Source organism: Hemitrygon akajei, chromosome 27 (assembly GCF_048418815.1).
Source record: "Hemitrygon akajei chromosome 27, sHemAka1.3, whole genome shotgun sequence".
NCBI classification, from domain to species: domain Eukaryota; kingdom Metazoa; phylum Chordata; class Chondrichthyes; order Myliobatiformes; family Dasyatidae; genus Hemitrygon; species Hemitrygon akajei.
Window position 1 is genome coordinate 43,398,395 of NC_133150.1, and position 15,141 is coordinate 43,413,535.

Consider the following 15,141-nt stretch of genomic DNA (forward strand, 5'->3'; position numbering starts at 1 on the left):
CAACTGCTGCTCCTCCCCTCCCTCACCCGGACTCCCCTACTACCTGCTAACCGCTACTTCTCCCTCTCCCTCTGCCTTTCCTTTCCAGTCCTGATGAAGGGTCTCAGCCTGAAATGTTGACTGCCTATTTCCCTCTATAGATGCTGCCTTGACTTCCTTCAACATTTTGTGTATGTTGCTCGACAGTTTTATTCAGTGAGTCATTCCAATTCCATTAGAAACAGATACCATTTGTTTCTTTAGAATTATTTATCTGTCTAATTGTGAAGTTTTATTGGCTGCCCCAGAGGAACAACCCCTAGCCTGCTAAAAATAACCAACAGAGAGTTTGTTCTCTGAATTCTGACTGTTGGGGAACCTCGAACACCACAATCAGGTTCACAGCACATTACAGACAGGAACAGGTCTTTCAGCCCCTGAGGTTGTGCCAGACTAATTGAACTCACAATTAAATGTTCAAAGTTCAAAAACCAAAGTAAATTGATCAAAGTACATATATGTCACCATATACAACCCTGAGAGTCATTTCCTTGTGGGCATACTCAATAAATTAATAACCATTACAGAATCAATGAAAGACCACCCAACTTTGGTGTACAACCACTACTTGTACCCCTCCTTCACCCTTCTTACCTGGACTCACCTAATACCTGCCATCCGCTGCTTCTCTCCTCCTCCATCCCTCTCACCTAGACTCATCCACTACCTGCCCACTGCATTGAACGCAACTAAAATGTCTAACTAAACTTGCCTCTTTTGCCTACTCAATGTCCATATCCCACCATTCATTGCACATCCATGGGCCTATCTAAGAGCCTCTTGAAAGCCTGAAAGCCTCTATCATATCTGCTTCCATCACCACTCACCTCAGCAGCACATTCCAGGCACCTACCACTCAGTATAAATCTTGCTCCAAAACCATCTTCATTGAATTTACCCTCCTCACCTTAAATACGTGCGCTCTCACATTAGACATGTCGGTCATGGGAGAAAGAGACCGGCTGTCTGTCTATGTCTCTCATAATCTGATGACTTCCATTGGGCAGATCAAAGGCGGAGAATGTGCAGGCAGATGAGATTAGTTTCACATAAGATTAGATTAGCTTAATTTGCCTTATGCATATCGTAAGATACAGCGTAATGTATTGCTTCTCTTACGACCAACATGGTCCGAGTGTGAGCTGGGGGCAGCCCGCAATGTTGCCATGCTTTGGGCACCAACATAGCATGCTCACAGCTTACTGACCCTAACTCGTACATCTTTAGAATATGGGAGCAAATTGGAGCACCAAGAGGTCACAGGAAGAACGTACCAACTCCCCATAGTCAGCGGGGTGATTTGAACCCTAGCACTACAAAGCTACCGTTCTGCCCTCAAACTGGCATCAAGATCAGCACAGACTGATGGGCTGAAGGACCCATTTTATGTTCTGTAAAATGGTGGAAACACCAAACAGATGCGGCTGCATCTTTGAAAATTGCGTTTCAGGTCAAAGGCTCTAAAATGCAACTGTACAATACCTGACCCGAAGAAGAGATTACTGTTAATGAAAATCAACGGAAAAAGTTTTCTGAGGAGGATGGGAATGTTCATCTTGTACTGTGGATGAATTTTGGGGCAAAGCTGAATATTCATTTCATATGAAGGGAAGAAAAACATTGCACTACGTTCACTGTTGTGGCCTGTGATTTCTGACACTTGAACCCCCCTATTCTCTTATCTCCTCCCCCGTTATTCTCAACATCCCCTTTCCCAGCCTGTCCTTAAATCTAAAACAGTTCTGAGGCAGGGTTTCAGCCGAAACGTCGACCATCTCTCTGCCTCCACAGACGCTTCCCGGTCTACTGAGTTCCTCCAGCAGTTTGATTTATATTCCTCCATCTGCCGTCTCTTGCGTCTCCTTGAAATTAGTTTCTTTGTACACGCTTTTTCATCATCTCTTCAAATATTTCTTTATTTGTCTTTTGTGCTGTATCATGAAGCACCTCAAGGTATTGCTTAACAATGTTGACTATACACCCAGTGACTACTTTATCAGGGACACCTGTACACCTGCTCGTTCATGCAAATATCCGATCAGCTGATCACGTGGCAGCAACTCAGTGCAGCAAAACATGCAGTCGTGGTGAAGAGCGACACACACAAAATGCTAGAACAACTCAGCAGACCAGGCAGCATCTGTGGGGAAAAAGCACAGTTGATGTTTCGGGGCGAGACTCTTCGGCATGGTGAAGAGAATTCAGCTCTTATTCAAACCGAACACCAGAGTGGGAAAGAAATGTGCTGTAAGTGGCTTTGACTGTAGAATGGTTTTCAAGGCCAGCAGACTGATTTGAGCATCACAGGGACTGCTGATCTCCTGGGATTTCCCTGCACAACAGTCTCTAGGGTTTACAGAGAATTGTGAGAAAAATGAAGAAGTATCCAGTGAGCAGCAATTTTGTAAACAAAAAATGCTTTGTTAATGAGAGAGGTCAGAGGAGAATGGCCAGACTGGTTCAAACTGACAGGAAGGCGATAGTAAATCAAATAACCACGCATTACGACAGTGGTGTCGAATAAAGCATCTCTGAACACACACAACATTGAAGCTAGAAGTCTTTGGGCTGCTCAGTGGACACTTTGTTGGGCAGAGGAGGCAGCTAATACACTGACCACCGAGCGTATTTTCCCAAGTTCCGTCTCAATCACAGGCGGAACACAGCGATCCATTGTCTCAGCCAGCTAAGAGCAGTGCTAAAAGTTCATTGTGAGGCTGTTCACCATTGAGAGGGAGAAAAGTGACTACCAGGAATAGGGAACTGTAACTTGCCTTATGTTGAACAGGTGTTAAATTTGAAACCACGATAAGGCAACCCTCAGGATGGTGGAGCAAGACTTTATATTCCACTTAGGCAGCCTCCAACCTGGTGGCATGAATATCAATTTCTCCTTTTGGTAAAAATAATCCCCTCTTCTGTTGCCACGCTGGCCTCTTGCCTCTTCTCATCTGCCAATCACCTCCCCCTGGGTCCCCTCCTCCCTCTCTTTCTCCTACAGTCCACTCTTGTCTCCTACTAGATTTCTTCTTCTCAATCCCTTTACCTTTCCCATTCCTCCTGGCTTCACCTATCCACCTTCCATCTATCCTCCTTTCCCCCCCCCCCCCACCCCTCTATGGTTTTAATCTAGCATTGTTCTGTTCCTTTCCAGTCTTCAAAAAAGGGTCTTGGCCCAAAGTGTCGATCGTCTATTCATTTCCATAGATGCGGCCTGACTTTCTGAGTTCCGCCAGTGCTTGTGTGTGTGTTGCTTTAAATTTGAAACATCCTTTTTTCTGATAAACATTCTGTTGGAGTTATCTTACAGGAAGTCACTTGACCAGGTGACAAAGTGAATTTGCAAATTTCAAGAAATTTCAGCAGGCAGGCAATTCTCTAGGGTTCGAAGTTCTGGTACAATGGTAAAGTTATTATTAAAAGTGTCAGATTCGGGGAAATTTCCTCTAAAGGAACTTCCTCTCCTTCACCCCCAGCTCAATTTCAGCACAACACCAGCCACATAAACAGAAAAGAGCACTTAGAGAGCATCATAGTTACTTAAATTCTTATTGAACTTTGCCAATGAATTTGTGAGCGTGCGTGCGCGTGTGTGCATTGTGGTGTATGGGTGGTGTGTTACCATGTTTGAGGGCCCATATACTGTATGTAGATGTGTGTATTCTTGTTGGTTTGTACTTGTATGTATGCATATGTGAACTTGTGTGGATCTGTGTGTGTGGGTTATGTATATGTGTTGGCTTGTGTTTGTGTGTATGTGTGTGTTTGTACACGGATGAGTTTGAATGTGCATGTACGTTTGTGTTTGAGTAGGTGTATGTATGTGTCACTCTGTTTTGTGTGTGTGTGTGTGTGTGTGTGTGTGTGTGTGTGTGTGTGTGTGTGTGTGTGTGTGTGTGTGTGTGTGTGTGTGTGTGTGTGTGTGTGTGTGTGTGTGTGTGTGTGTGTGTGTATAGTGTTGGTTTGGGTTTATGTGTGTGTTAATTCCTGGTTGTGTTTGAATGTACATGTATGTTTTGGACGGGTTTACGTATGTGTTACTCCGGGCATGTGCACGTGTGCTTGTGTGCATTCGTCCACACGTTTCTCATTGTGTGAACTGAGTTCTTTACAAAACACAATGAGTAAATCTTCAACATTTTGAAACTGGCTGGAGGGATGCAGATTCAGTTAACATAGCTGGCTCTGCAAATGTGAGTTCTATTCAGAAATAAAACGTTCCAGTATCCAACATGTTCCATTCCCTTAATTTACAGAGAGAGTTAAGGTGCTAAACATAAGGGTGAAGTAGATTATTAATTACAGCAGTTGCGGAAGGCAGACATTGCTGAGAGGACAATCATCGGTTCCCTTTGAAATGTATGACTTCTTGGCCTAATTCAGAACTCAGTTGAGAGTTAACACTGATGATTAACAGAGCAACACACACACACACACCAAACGCTGGAAGAACTCAGCAGGTCAGACAGCATAATCAGTTGGCGTTTGAGGTCGAAATCCTTCATCAGGACTGGAAAGGAAGGGGGAAGGAAGGGCAGCAGTACAAGCCGGCAGGTGATAGGTGAAGCCAGGTGAGGGGGAGCTGGGATAAAGTGAGAAGCTGGAAGGTGATAGGTGGAAAAGGCAAAGGGCTGAAGAAGAAGCAATCTGATAGGAGAGGAGAATGGATCATGGAAGAAAGGGAAGGAAGGACACAAGGGAAAGGTGATGGGCAGGTGAGGAGAAGGTGTACGAGGGGAGCCAGAATGGGGATAGGAAATAGGGAAAAAGGGGTAGGGGGAGCTAGTACTGTAAGTTGGAAAAGTTGATGTTCATACCACCAGCCTGAAGGCTACCCAGACAGAATATAAGGCGTTACTCCTCCAACCTGAGAGTGGCCTCATCATTCCAGTAGAGGAAGTCATGGACTGACATGTCGAAATGAGAATAGGAAGTAGAATTAAAATGGGTGGCTTCTGCGAAATCCTGGCTGTTGCGGGTGGAGTGAATGTGCCTGACAAAGCACTCCACCCCAATCCACAGTGGATCTCACCACAGGCTCCACCAGGAACACTGGATACAGTAGATGACCCCGACAAACTTGCAGATGAAGTGTTGCCTCACCTGAAGGCACTGTTTGGGACCCTTAATGGAGGTGAACGGACAGGTGGAGCACTTGTTCCGCTTGCAGGGATAATTGCCAGAAAGGAGATCAGTGGGGAGAGATGAATGGGCAAGGGAGTCACAGAGAGAATGATCCCACCAGAAAGCAGACAGTGGGGGAGGTAAAGATGTGTTTTGTGGTCAGATTGCACTGAAGAAGGCTGACGTTATAAAGAATGATGTGCTGGATGCGGACGTTTGTGGGGTGGTAGGTAAGGAACTCTATTCCTGTTATGGTTGCGGGATGATTGGACGAGGGCGGATGTCCAGGAAATGGAGGAGATGCGGGGCAGGGCAGCAGGGAAGGGAAACCTTGTTCTTTGAAGAAGGAGAATGTTAAAGAAGAAGTAGAAGGAGAAGGTTGTAAACTTAGTCAGCTCCATCTTGAGTACTAGCCTCTGCAGTATCCAAGACATCTTCAAGGAGTGGTGCCTTAGAAAGGTGGCCTCTATCATTAAGGACCCCCATCACCCAGGACATGCCCTCTTCTTATTGTTACCATCAGGAAGGAGGTACAGAAGCCTGAAGGTACACACTGAAGCGATTCAGGAACAGCTTCTTCCCCTCTGCCATCGGATTCCTAAATGGACATCGAACCCATGAACACCATCTCACTACTTTTTTTATTTATGTATTTTTTTGCACTATTTATCTTTAACTATTTAATATATATATATATATACTTACTCTAATTCAGTATTTTTTTCTCTATATTTATTTTTCATGTATTTCATTGTACAGCTGCTGTAAAGGTAAGGAATTTCATGACATATACTGGTGATATCAGACTTGATTCTGATTTTGATTCATATGTTCTGGAAAGGAAAGCCTCATACTGAGAATGGTTGAGAAGGAGGCAGAGGAACAGAGAAAAGGAAATAGCAATTGACAGTTGACAGTTGATGGGTCTCGATAGATAAGGGTGGAATATCTCCTTGTCTGATGGACATTATTGAACCAAATTGTTCTTTAGTGACACTCCTGTCATTCATTGATCAATGGTGCTCACTCTTACCACAATGTTTCATTCTGATTGTATCACAACTTAGTATAGCGACAGCTTTGGTCATGCCCACAAGAAACTGCAGTGACGTGTACATCACAAAAACCAGCCTCTGTCTACACTTCTCACTGCCTCAGTGAACCAGTCAACATAATCAAAGGCCCCTCGGCCCGTGGTGTAATGGCATCAGCACCGGACTTCGAGGTGAATGGTCCCGGGTTCGAATCCGGCCAGCTCCGAGCATGCTTTCCATCTGTTGAGCTAGCAACATGGCTTCGCAGAAACAGACAAATGCTAAGGAAATGGCAAAAAAGGTGCCCCCTGCGAAAAAGAATGATGACGACGACAATCAAAGGCCCCACCACTGTGGAATTACCTCTTCTCAACCTCCCTACAAGCAGAAGATGCAAAAGACTGAAACCAAGGAGAGCTTCTATCCCACTTTTATAAGACTTGTGAATTGACCTCTTATACGTTAAAGATGCACTCTTGACCTCACAATCTGCACAGTCTACAACAGTGGTTCCCAACCAATACCAAGCTAGGGATCCATGGACCCAGGTTGGGAAACCCTGGCCTACACTTTCTGCTGCCTCGTACAGCAGACAATATAATCGAAGACCTCACCCATCCCACACATTCTCTTTTCTCCCTATTGCATCAGGTAGAAGAAGTACGAGCCTAATGTACCTTCGGGTTTAAGACCAGCTTCTACCCATCTGTGCAGTTCCCTCGTATGATAAGACTAGGGCGGCATGGTAGCGTAGTGGTTAGCACACAGCTTTACAGTGCAGGCGACCTGGGTTCAATTCCTACCACTGCCTGTAAGGAGTTTGTACATTCTTCCGTGACTGTGTGGGTTTCCTCCGGGTACTCCAGTTTGCTCCCACAGTCTAAAGACCTGTTGGTTGGTTAATTGCTCAATTGTAAATTGTTCCATAGTTAGGGTAGGATTATATCGAGGGATTGCTAGCTGATGTGATACCATGCTGTATCTCAATATATAAATAAGATGGGCACTCGACCTCATAATCTACCTCATTCTGGCCTTGCACCTTATTCCTGCATTTTCTCTGTAAATGTAACATTTTTATTCTGCATTATTGTTTTCTTTGTACTGCCTCTGTGCAGTTACAATGAAGTGATCTCTCTGGATGGTACGCAAAATAAGCATTTCACTGTACATTGTTACGCATGACCAATGCTCCCTCTGAGGTGTGCGCATGCACCCATCTTTTGCTACTAGCGCACAAGGGAATTCAAGCTGTGCAAAAAAAGTTGTCAAAAGTTACCTCCGGGCTACCAACAGCCACCCCACCCAACATGCATGCAGTGATAACCAGCAATCACACACCAGCAGAGGCACCCCAGCATTCCATCCCCGCAGCATGCATAATTTAAAGAGGGCGATCACACACAATTCCACAGAATTTCAATCCCGGACGAGCCCCCACAATGTAATCCCCTGGCACACACTTGGGTGTCATTTCGGATGGATGGAAGCCACGCTAAAGCCATCCTTGACACCGGGGCGTAGGTCAAGTTGCTGTATAGTTTGTTTTACAACCGGTATTGGAAGCATTTACCCTTGACGACATTGAGGGCACTGGAGATTTGGGGTGCTCTGTCCGGGAAACTTAGAGGAGGCCCAGTGGGGGAAATGGCTTCTTTGTTTTGTTAAAAGTAGGAATGCTTCTTTTTTGTGATAAGTGCTTTCTCTCGCAGTTTGTTTGGGTTTAGAATTACTGATAACGAGAATTGTATTCATTTGTTAACCAATTGGGATTAATGTTATTCTCTCTCTTCTGGGTCTGTAAACTAGTGTTGGTGGGCTTTTGGGGAGTGGGCGTGAGGGGGTGAGAGAGAGAGAGGACGCGATTCTGTAAGCTGAGCGACGGAACAGACCCCGAGCGGGGGTCTGAGGCTAGGATTTTCAGCGAGGAGAGGAGACTAAGACAGATTTGCCGGGGTGCTCGGTCGATTGCTTCGGGTGGTCCTGAGCTACGAGTCGAGGAGGTCTGAGGGAATCAAATGGTGGCCAGAAGACTTTGTTAATTGAGCTCCAATGATTGTGCACGAAGTGGTTTGGACCTTGTTACGTTTTGGCGCCTTTTCTTTATTTTCTTTTCCTTCATCTATACTGTATTGTTATTAGTCACTTAGTTCTAGTAAGCTCTATAAAGTGTAATCATTTAATTGCACATGGTGTCCTGTCTGTTTTTGGGTGAGGTGGGGACATCACACGGCATCCACACAAGCTGATTACCCAGTTTGGCGGGGCCGAAGGCTGCTCCCCCTAGACGGAAGCAAGCGGAGCGAGCCTGAGGCTTGCCCGGGTGTTACATACATATCTGGATATTTTGTCAACTAGCTTTGTAATTTTATAAGTTTTGTTTGACCATTTCAAACAATTTTAATAACACGTGAAAAGACTGATATTTTTACATGCTGTCATATACTATGTGAGAAATAAGACTCACTGATAAGCATTATTTTACTTCTTTTAAACAACGAACAACAAACTGGACTCGGTAGTTTATTATCCTTAGGACAGCTTTGGTTTACTTCCACTTAAAAATTCATGCGCACATGTTGTTGTCACTGGGCAAAAAAATTGCACAGCACAAGATTTTTGTGCCCACTGGACATAACAAATTAGAGGGAATGTTGCTTGTAACAATTATAAACCAATTCCGAATTCCACATGCATTTAATTAACCAAACAGATATTCATTGGCTGAGATCTGACATTTATGTTCAAGCATTTGATTATTTTATTCTAAGCGAGACCACAATCTTATATACCACTAGTAAATGTTGATTAAAACTTTAACTATCAGTTGGCTAGCATAAAGTCACAAACTTTTTAAGAGCAGAAGATAAATAGAGGAGAAGCTATTTTGCGCAGGGTGCTAATATTCCATGGAAACTGATCCAACCATCCTCCTCTGCAACATGCAATTCTTTCCTGAAGTATTTCCAATATTTGACTCACAGGGTGGGACTTCCCAACCCACTGTGGCATTCAGCCCACTGCACCAAGTCTTGTTCAGACCAAGGACTTTCACCAATCACCTTTCCACCTCTTAGCTTCATCCCACCCCCTCCGGTCTTCTCCTATCATTTTGCATTTCCCCCTCCCCCCACTACTTTCAAATCTCTTACTATCTTTCCTTTCAGTTATTCCTGACGAAGGGTCTCGGCCCGAAACGTCGACAGTGCTTCTCCTTATAGATGCTGCCTGGCCTGCTATGTTCCACCAGCATGTTGTGTGTGTTGTTTGAATTTCCAGCATCTGCAGATTTCCTCGTGTAAGCACAGGACATTTTGTTTGCATCACGGGAGAAGGACATGTGACAATTCCTTGATTAGACTATCAAAACTATTTGACAGGAAGCCTCAAGATTAGCTTACTGTCACATCGAACCACAAAATGGATCACACTGTTTGCATCAATGACCAACACAGTTCAGGGATACGCTGGGGGCAGCCTGCAGGAGTTGGCATGCTTCAGGTGCCAACGTAGCATGTTCACAACTCTCGAACCAAATCTGTACATCTTTGGAACATGGGAGGAAACCGGAACATCAGGGGGAAACTGCAGGAAGAACTGCAGGAGATCGGAACATCGAGACAGCAGTAAACGCTGCTGTTGAAATAAGCGACACTCTAGACTGGAACATCAAAACAGTGAGCTGTTAGCCTCCCTCTCACTGTGGCTGGAGTGATACCTCGCTTTCCCTCAATTCCTCTCTCTCCCTTGTTTGTGGCAGAGAGAGCCTGAAGCATGTTGAACTGCTGGGGTGAACACTGGTCTTCGATGAACTTTAGGTCATGGTCTCTTTGGGGGCTTTGCCATTCCTTGCAATGGCGGGTGGCGCAGAGGCTGATGCTTTCTGCTGGGGCGGGTGGGGGAAGGGGAGGGGGGAGATCTGATGCTTTTGCTGCTGCTTGTGTGTGGAGGTGGGGGGGGCGCTTTGGGATTCTACCATTTTTCTATCATTCATTTTTGGAGATTTTCTTCTGCTTCATGGATGTCTGTGAAGAGTAAGAATTTCAGGTTGTATCCCATATACATTCTCTGATATTAAACAGGCCGTGGTGAGAATTGAACCCTGACTGCTGGCACTGTAAAGTGTGACACTACGCCCCCCCCCCCCACCCCCAGCAATGTGTACCGGGTGCATTGCTGGTTACCAAGCAACAGGGAGCATGTCATTAAGCTGGAAAAAGGGTACAGAAAGGGTAAATCACAAGCACGTTATTGCTCAGTGATCTGAGATGTGTTTAAGTTAATTTTATTTAGAGCAGGGTTTCCCAACCTGGGGTCCATGGGAGGGACCATTACTGGAAGTTTGAGAAATTGATGTTCCAATAGCATGGACATTGATTCCTCTCGCCCTCTCCTTCACCTTTCCTATCCCCTTTTCCCTCTCTCACCTTATCTCCTTGCCTGCCCATCGCCTCTCTCTAGTGCTCCTCCCCATTTTCTTTCTTCCATGGCCTTCTATGCTCATCTATCAGATTCCCCTTCTGCGTATCTCTTTCACCAACAAACTTCCCAGCTCTTTACTTCATCCCTCCCCCTCCTGGCTTCACCTATCACCTGGTGTTTCTCTCTCCCCTCTCCCCACCTTTTAAATCTACTCCTCATCTTTTTTTTCTGTTGTTTTTTCATCCAGTTCTGCTGAAGCATCTCGGCCAGAAATGTCGACTGTATTTTTTTCCATAGCTGCTGCCCGGCCTGCTGAGTTCCTCCAGCATTTTCCGTGAATTAAAGCCAGGTTGCTGATGTAATAATAGTGTTTCCCTACTGTGCTTCACTCTCCTCTGACGTGACATAGAAACTAAACCAGATAAGCCTGGGGTCACAAGTCAGGAATCATGTGTAAGCCAGACTGCACAGTGATGATAGATTTCCTTCCCTGAAGGACATTAATGAGGTTTTCCATGCGTCACCGGGAAGCTGAGGGGCAGAGAAGCAAGCAGGGAACCCTGTGTTGAACTAGGTGTGTGGTGATTGGATGGGACCAGGAGCGGAGGGGGAAAAAATAGATAGACGGGGGCAAAGGTCACTGATGGAGGAAGTGGATTCAAGTACAAACACGAGAGGTTCTGCAGATGCTGGAAATCCTGGGAAATACACACATAAAATGCTGGAAGAACTCAGCACGTCAGGCAGTTTCCATGCAGGGGACAAACAGTTGATGTTTACCAATTCCAAGTCCGTGTCTCACCACACCACACGTCCCCACTCCACCCAGTCCTGGTGCAGAGTCTCGGCATGAAACAGTGACAATCCCGTCTACTTTCACGGATACTGCCTGGTCCGATGACTTCTACAGCCCTTTGTTTGATTCCAGCTTCTGCAGTGTCTTTGTGTCTCTCTCATCCACTGCCACTAACCCTCCCCCCTTACGAGTAACTTTGATATTTAACTTCTCCCTATCCCCCCACAACAGTTCCAAGGATAGAGACAGAAGAGGCTGTTGTTGCGGGAATCCGGAGCGAAAATCTGCTGTGGGAACTCTGGGATCGAGCAGCATCTGTGGGGGGAGAGGGAGAGGGAAAGGGGGGTTGGTGAGACTGGAATCTGAGGTGATTGGTAGACTGAGGCGGGGTGCCAGAAGTACCCGGTAGGGGAGGGGAGTTGAGGGAGAGAAGAAGGTGGATGATGGGTGGATTTACGGAGGAGATTTACCAGGAGGCTGCCTGGATTATAGAGCTTGTTTCATGAAGATAGGCTGAGCAAGCTAGGGCTTTTCTCTTTGGAGTGAAGGAGGTTGAGAGCTTCAGGCTCAGAACGCTGGAGGAATGCAGCAGGTCAGGTAGTATTTATGGAAATTAATGAACAGTGGACATTTTATACCGACCCCCCTTTTCTGGACTGGGAAAGAAGGGGGGCAAATGCCAGAGTAAAAAGGATCACACACAAAATGCTGGAGGAACTCAGCAGGCCAGGCAGCATCAGTGGAAATGAGCGCAGTTGTCATTTCAGGCATAGACCTTTCATCAGGACTGAAGGGTGGTGGGGGAAGTGGAAGGAGGATCGCTGGAAGGTGATCGGTGAAGCCAGGTGGGTGGGAAAGGTCAAGGGCTGGAGAGGAAGGAACCTGATAGGAGAGGAGGGTGGAACATGGGGGAAAAAGGAAGAAAGAGGGGCACCAGGGGTGATAGGTAGTTGAGGAGAAGAGGCAAGGGGTCAGAGTGGGGAATAGAAGTAGAAGGAAGGGGTAGGGAAAAAAGTTACAGGAAGGAGAAATTGACATTCATGCCATCAGGTTGGAGGCTACTTAGTCGGAAAAGGAGGCGCTGCTCCTCCACAATCAGAGTGGCCACATTGTGGCAAAATGGGAGGCCATGGGTCGACATGCCAGAATGGGAATGGGGAATGGAGAGGTGACTTGATTGGGGTCTATAAGACGTTAAGTGGACAGCCAGAGTCTTTTCCCCAGGATAGAAAAGGTTAATACAATGGGAAATGATTTTAAGGTGACTGATGGAAATGACAGGGAGAGAGTCAGAGTTAGTTCTTTTACACAGAGAGTGGGGGGGGGGGGTGCAGGGAACGCATTGCCAAGGGTGATGGTGGAGGCAGATACATTAAAGACACTTAAGCAACTCTTACATAGCACATGGATGATCAAAAAATGGAGGGCTATGTAGGAGGGAAGGGTTAGGTCGATCTTGGAGAAGGTTAAAAGGTCAACAACATTGTGCGTCAAAGGGCCGGTACGATGCTGTATGCCCAAGTTTCTATGTTCTACCTATACTCCATGGAGGCAGATAAAGGAAAGAGAAACAAACAATAAGAGGCTGATGGAGTGAGGTTGTGGGGGGGTGGGGGGAGTCATCTGCTGGAGGGAGATAAGCAGGAACACAGGGATATAAGCACTGGACTCTGATCATACAGCAAGAAGATAGTGGCAAACATGAGGAGAGATGTGTATGGCAGGCAAAACCAGAAAGGGGGAGAGAGGGGGTGGGTAGAGGGGGGGGGGGTGGAGGTGGGGAGAGTGGGGAGGGGTGAGAGAGAGGGGATAAAAATGGAGAGTCAGAAGTTAGGAGGGAAAGAGAGATACGGGAGGGAAATTGATAGACAATGAGGTGTTGGCTCTGCAGTTGGAGTTGAGCTTCACCCTGTCAGTAGGGATGGGTCAGTATGGAAATGGAAGGGGGAGTTGAAATGCCGTGAACAAGGGAGCTGGGATGGCAATTGTGGACTGAGCATTCCTTTCTTAACCAAAATAAACTTCATTCATAATTAAAACATTTACAATAATAAAATGTGCAATGCCTTTTCATGAACACAAGGAATTCCGCCGAAGCTGGAAATCCAGACACACACAAAATGCTGGAGGAACTCAGCAGGCCAGGCAGCGTCTATTGGAAATGAAAAGCAGTCGATGTTTTGGGCAGAGGTTAATAGTAAAGGCATTTAGTGGTGTTCCATCAGATCAGTAAAACAAGTAACACTATAGGCACTCACGTGACCCCCTGGGGCGGTACACTACTACAATAATTGAGGGTCGATCTCACCCACCTTGGTCCCAGCCCGGTAGTGGAAGAACCTGTGGTCCTTTAATGCGCGAGGTTCTGCAGATACTGGAAACCCAGATCAACACACACACACACACAAAACACAAAATGCTGGAGGAACTCAGCAGGCCAGGCAGCATCTATGGAGAGGAATAAACGGTCGACGTTTTGGGCCAAGACCCTTCATCAGGACTGACCCTCCAACAGTTTTGTTTGCTGTTACCGATTCCAGCATCCGCAGTCTTTTGTGTGTTTGAGCGTGCGTATGTGTATGTGTGCCCCCCCCTCTCTCTCTCTCTCTCTCTCTCTCTCTCTCTCACACACACACACACACACACACACACACACACACACACACACTCACACAAATTGTCAGCAATTAATCTACAACCTTCGGGACAATCCCTCATCTCCTATCAACAAATCCGGATGCAAGATGAAGTGGACAGATGGACCAAGAGAGAGGGGGAGAGAGAGAGAGAGAGAGAGAGAGGCACCGGCGACAGAAGTTACCTTGAGACAGATAGTGGCCGAACTCTCGCAGTGCGGACGTGTTGAAGTCGGAGACGCCCCGAGACACAGTGGCAATCCTCAGAGCTCCCTTGAAGTTGTCCAGCATCACCCTTCTCTCGTTCAGGCTGAAGTTCGCGGTGAGGGCTGCACTTTGACCGATTGCCGCTTGCTGCTCAGCGCGAAACGTGTAGGTCCGGATTAATAGGGCGGCGAGGAAGATAAGCAGCAGCGAGAACAGCACCAGAGCGATCAGCGCCGTGGTTTTCACTCTGGTTTTCGCGCACTTCATTTCTCTCTGTCCCGGCCGTGGCATGAGTGCATCGGCGGTGGACATTCCCCACTGTCCGGCTCGGTCACTGTGAGGTGCTATTCCAATCAAACGAGATCGGAGAGCGTCTGGCATTTTATATAACGTACTCCTCTCTCGCTCCACAACGCCCTGAGCTGCCTCCCAGCCAATGAACTGTCTGCTCTCGCGTAGGTCCATCACCGCAAGCGATAGAGGCGCAGTCCGAATTGTTCGCGTTATCGCTGACATACGGCGACAAGTCCGTCAGTCTGCGACCGCAGCGCAATGCAATAGATTAAAAAAAGAGTCACGAGTTATATCAACAACAACACACACAAAATGCTGGTGGAACACAGCAGGGAGAAGCACTATCGACGTTTCGGGCCGAGACCCTTCGTCATTGCTGTCTTCATCACTACCATCAGACAGGGGGTCTAGGGGGCTGAAGACTCACACACAACGTTTTCGAGATTTCTGAATGCACAATGAACCCTACAACACTGCCTCGCTGCTTTACACTCCTTTTGCACTACTCAGTGAGTTTAATTTTATACTGTGCATTTCTTATCGTGATTTTTAGCATTTTTACCTATTTCGCCCTAATGTTGCCACAAAA

At 46.5% G+C, this 15,141-nt stretch overlaps 1 protein-coding gene across 1 annotated transcript in view; it reads right to left on the bottom strand.

Annotated features, from left to right (window-relative positions):
• LOC140717311 (N-fatty-acyl-amino acid synthase/hydrolase PM20D1-like) overlaps window positions 1-14,775 on the bottom strand; it is a 98,071-nt gene extending 83,296 nt beyond the window's left edge. The window contains exon 1 of the mRNA XM_073030776.1: window positions 14,237-14,775. Within this exon, the coding sequence (XP_072886877.1) occupies window positions 14,237-14,774 (538 nt within the window). The 5' untranslated portion in view covers window position 14,775. The remainder of the gene's footprint in view (window positions 1-14,236) is intronic.
• Window positions 14,776-15,141: the final 366 nt, after the last annotated feature.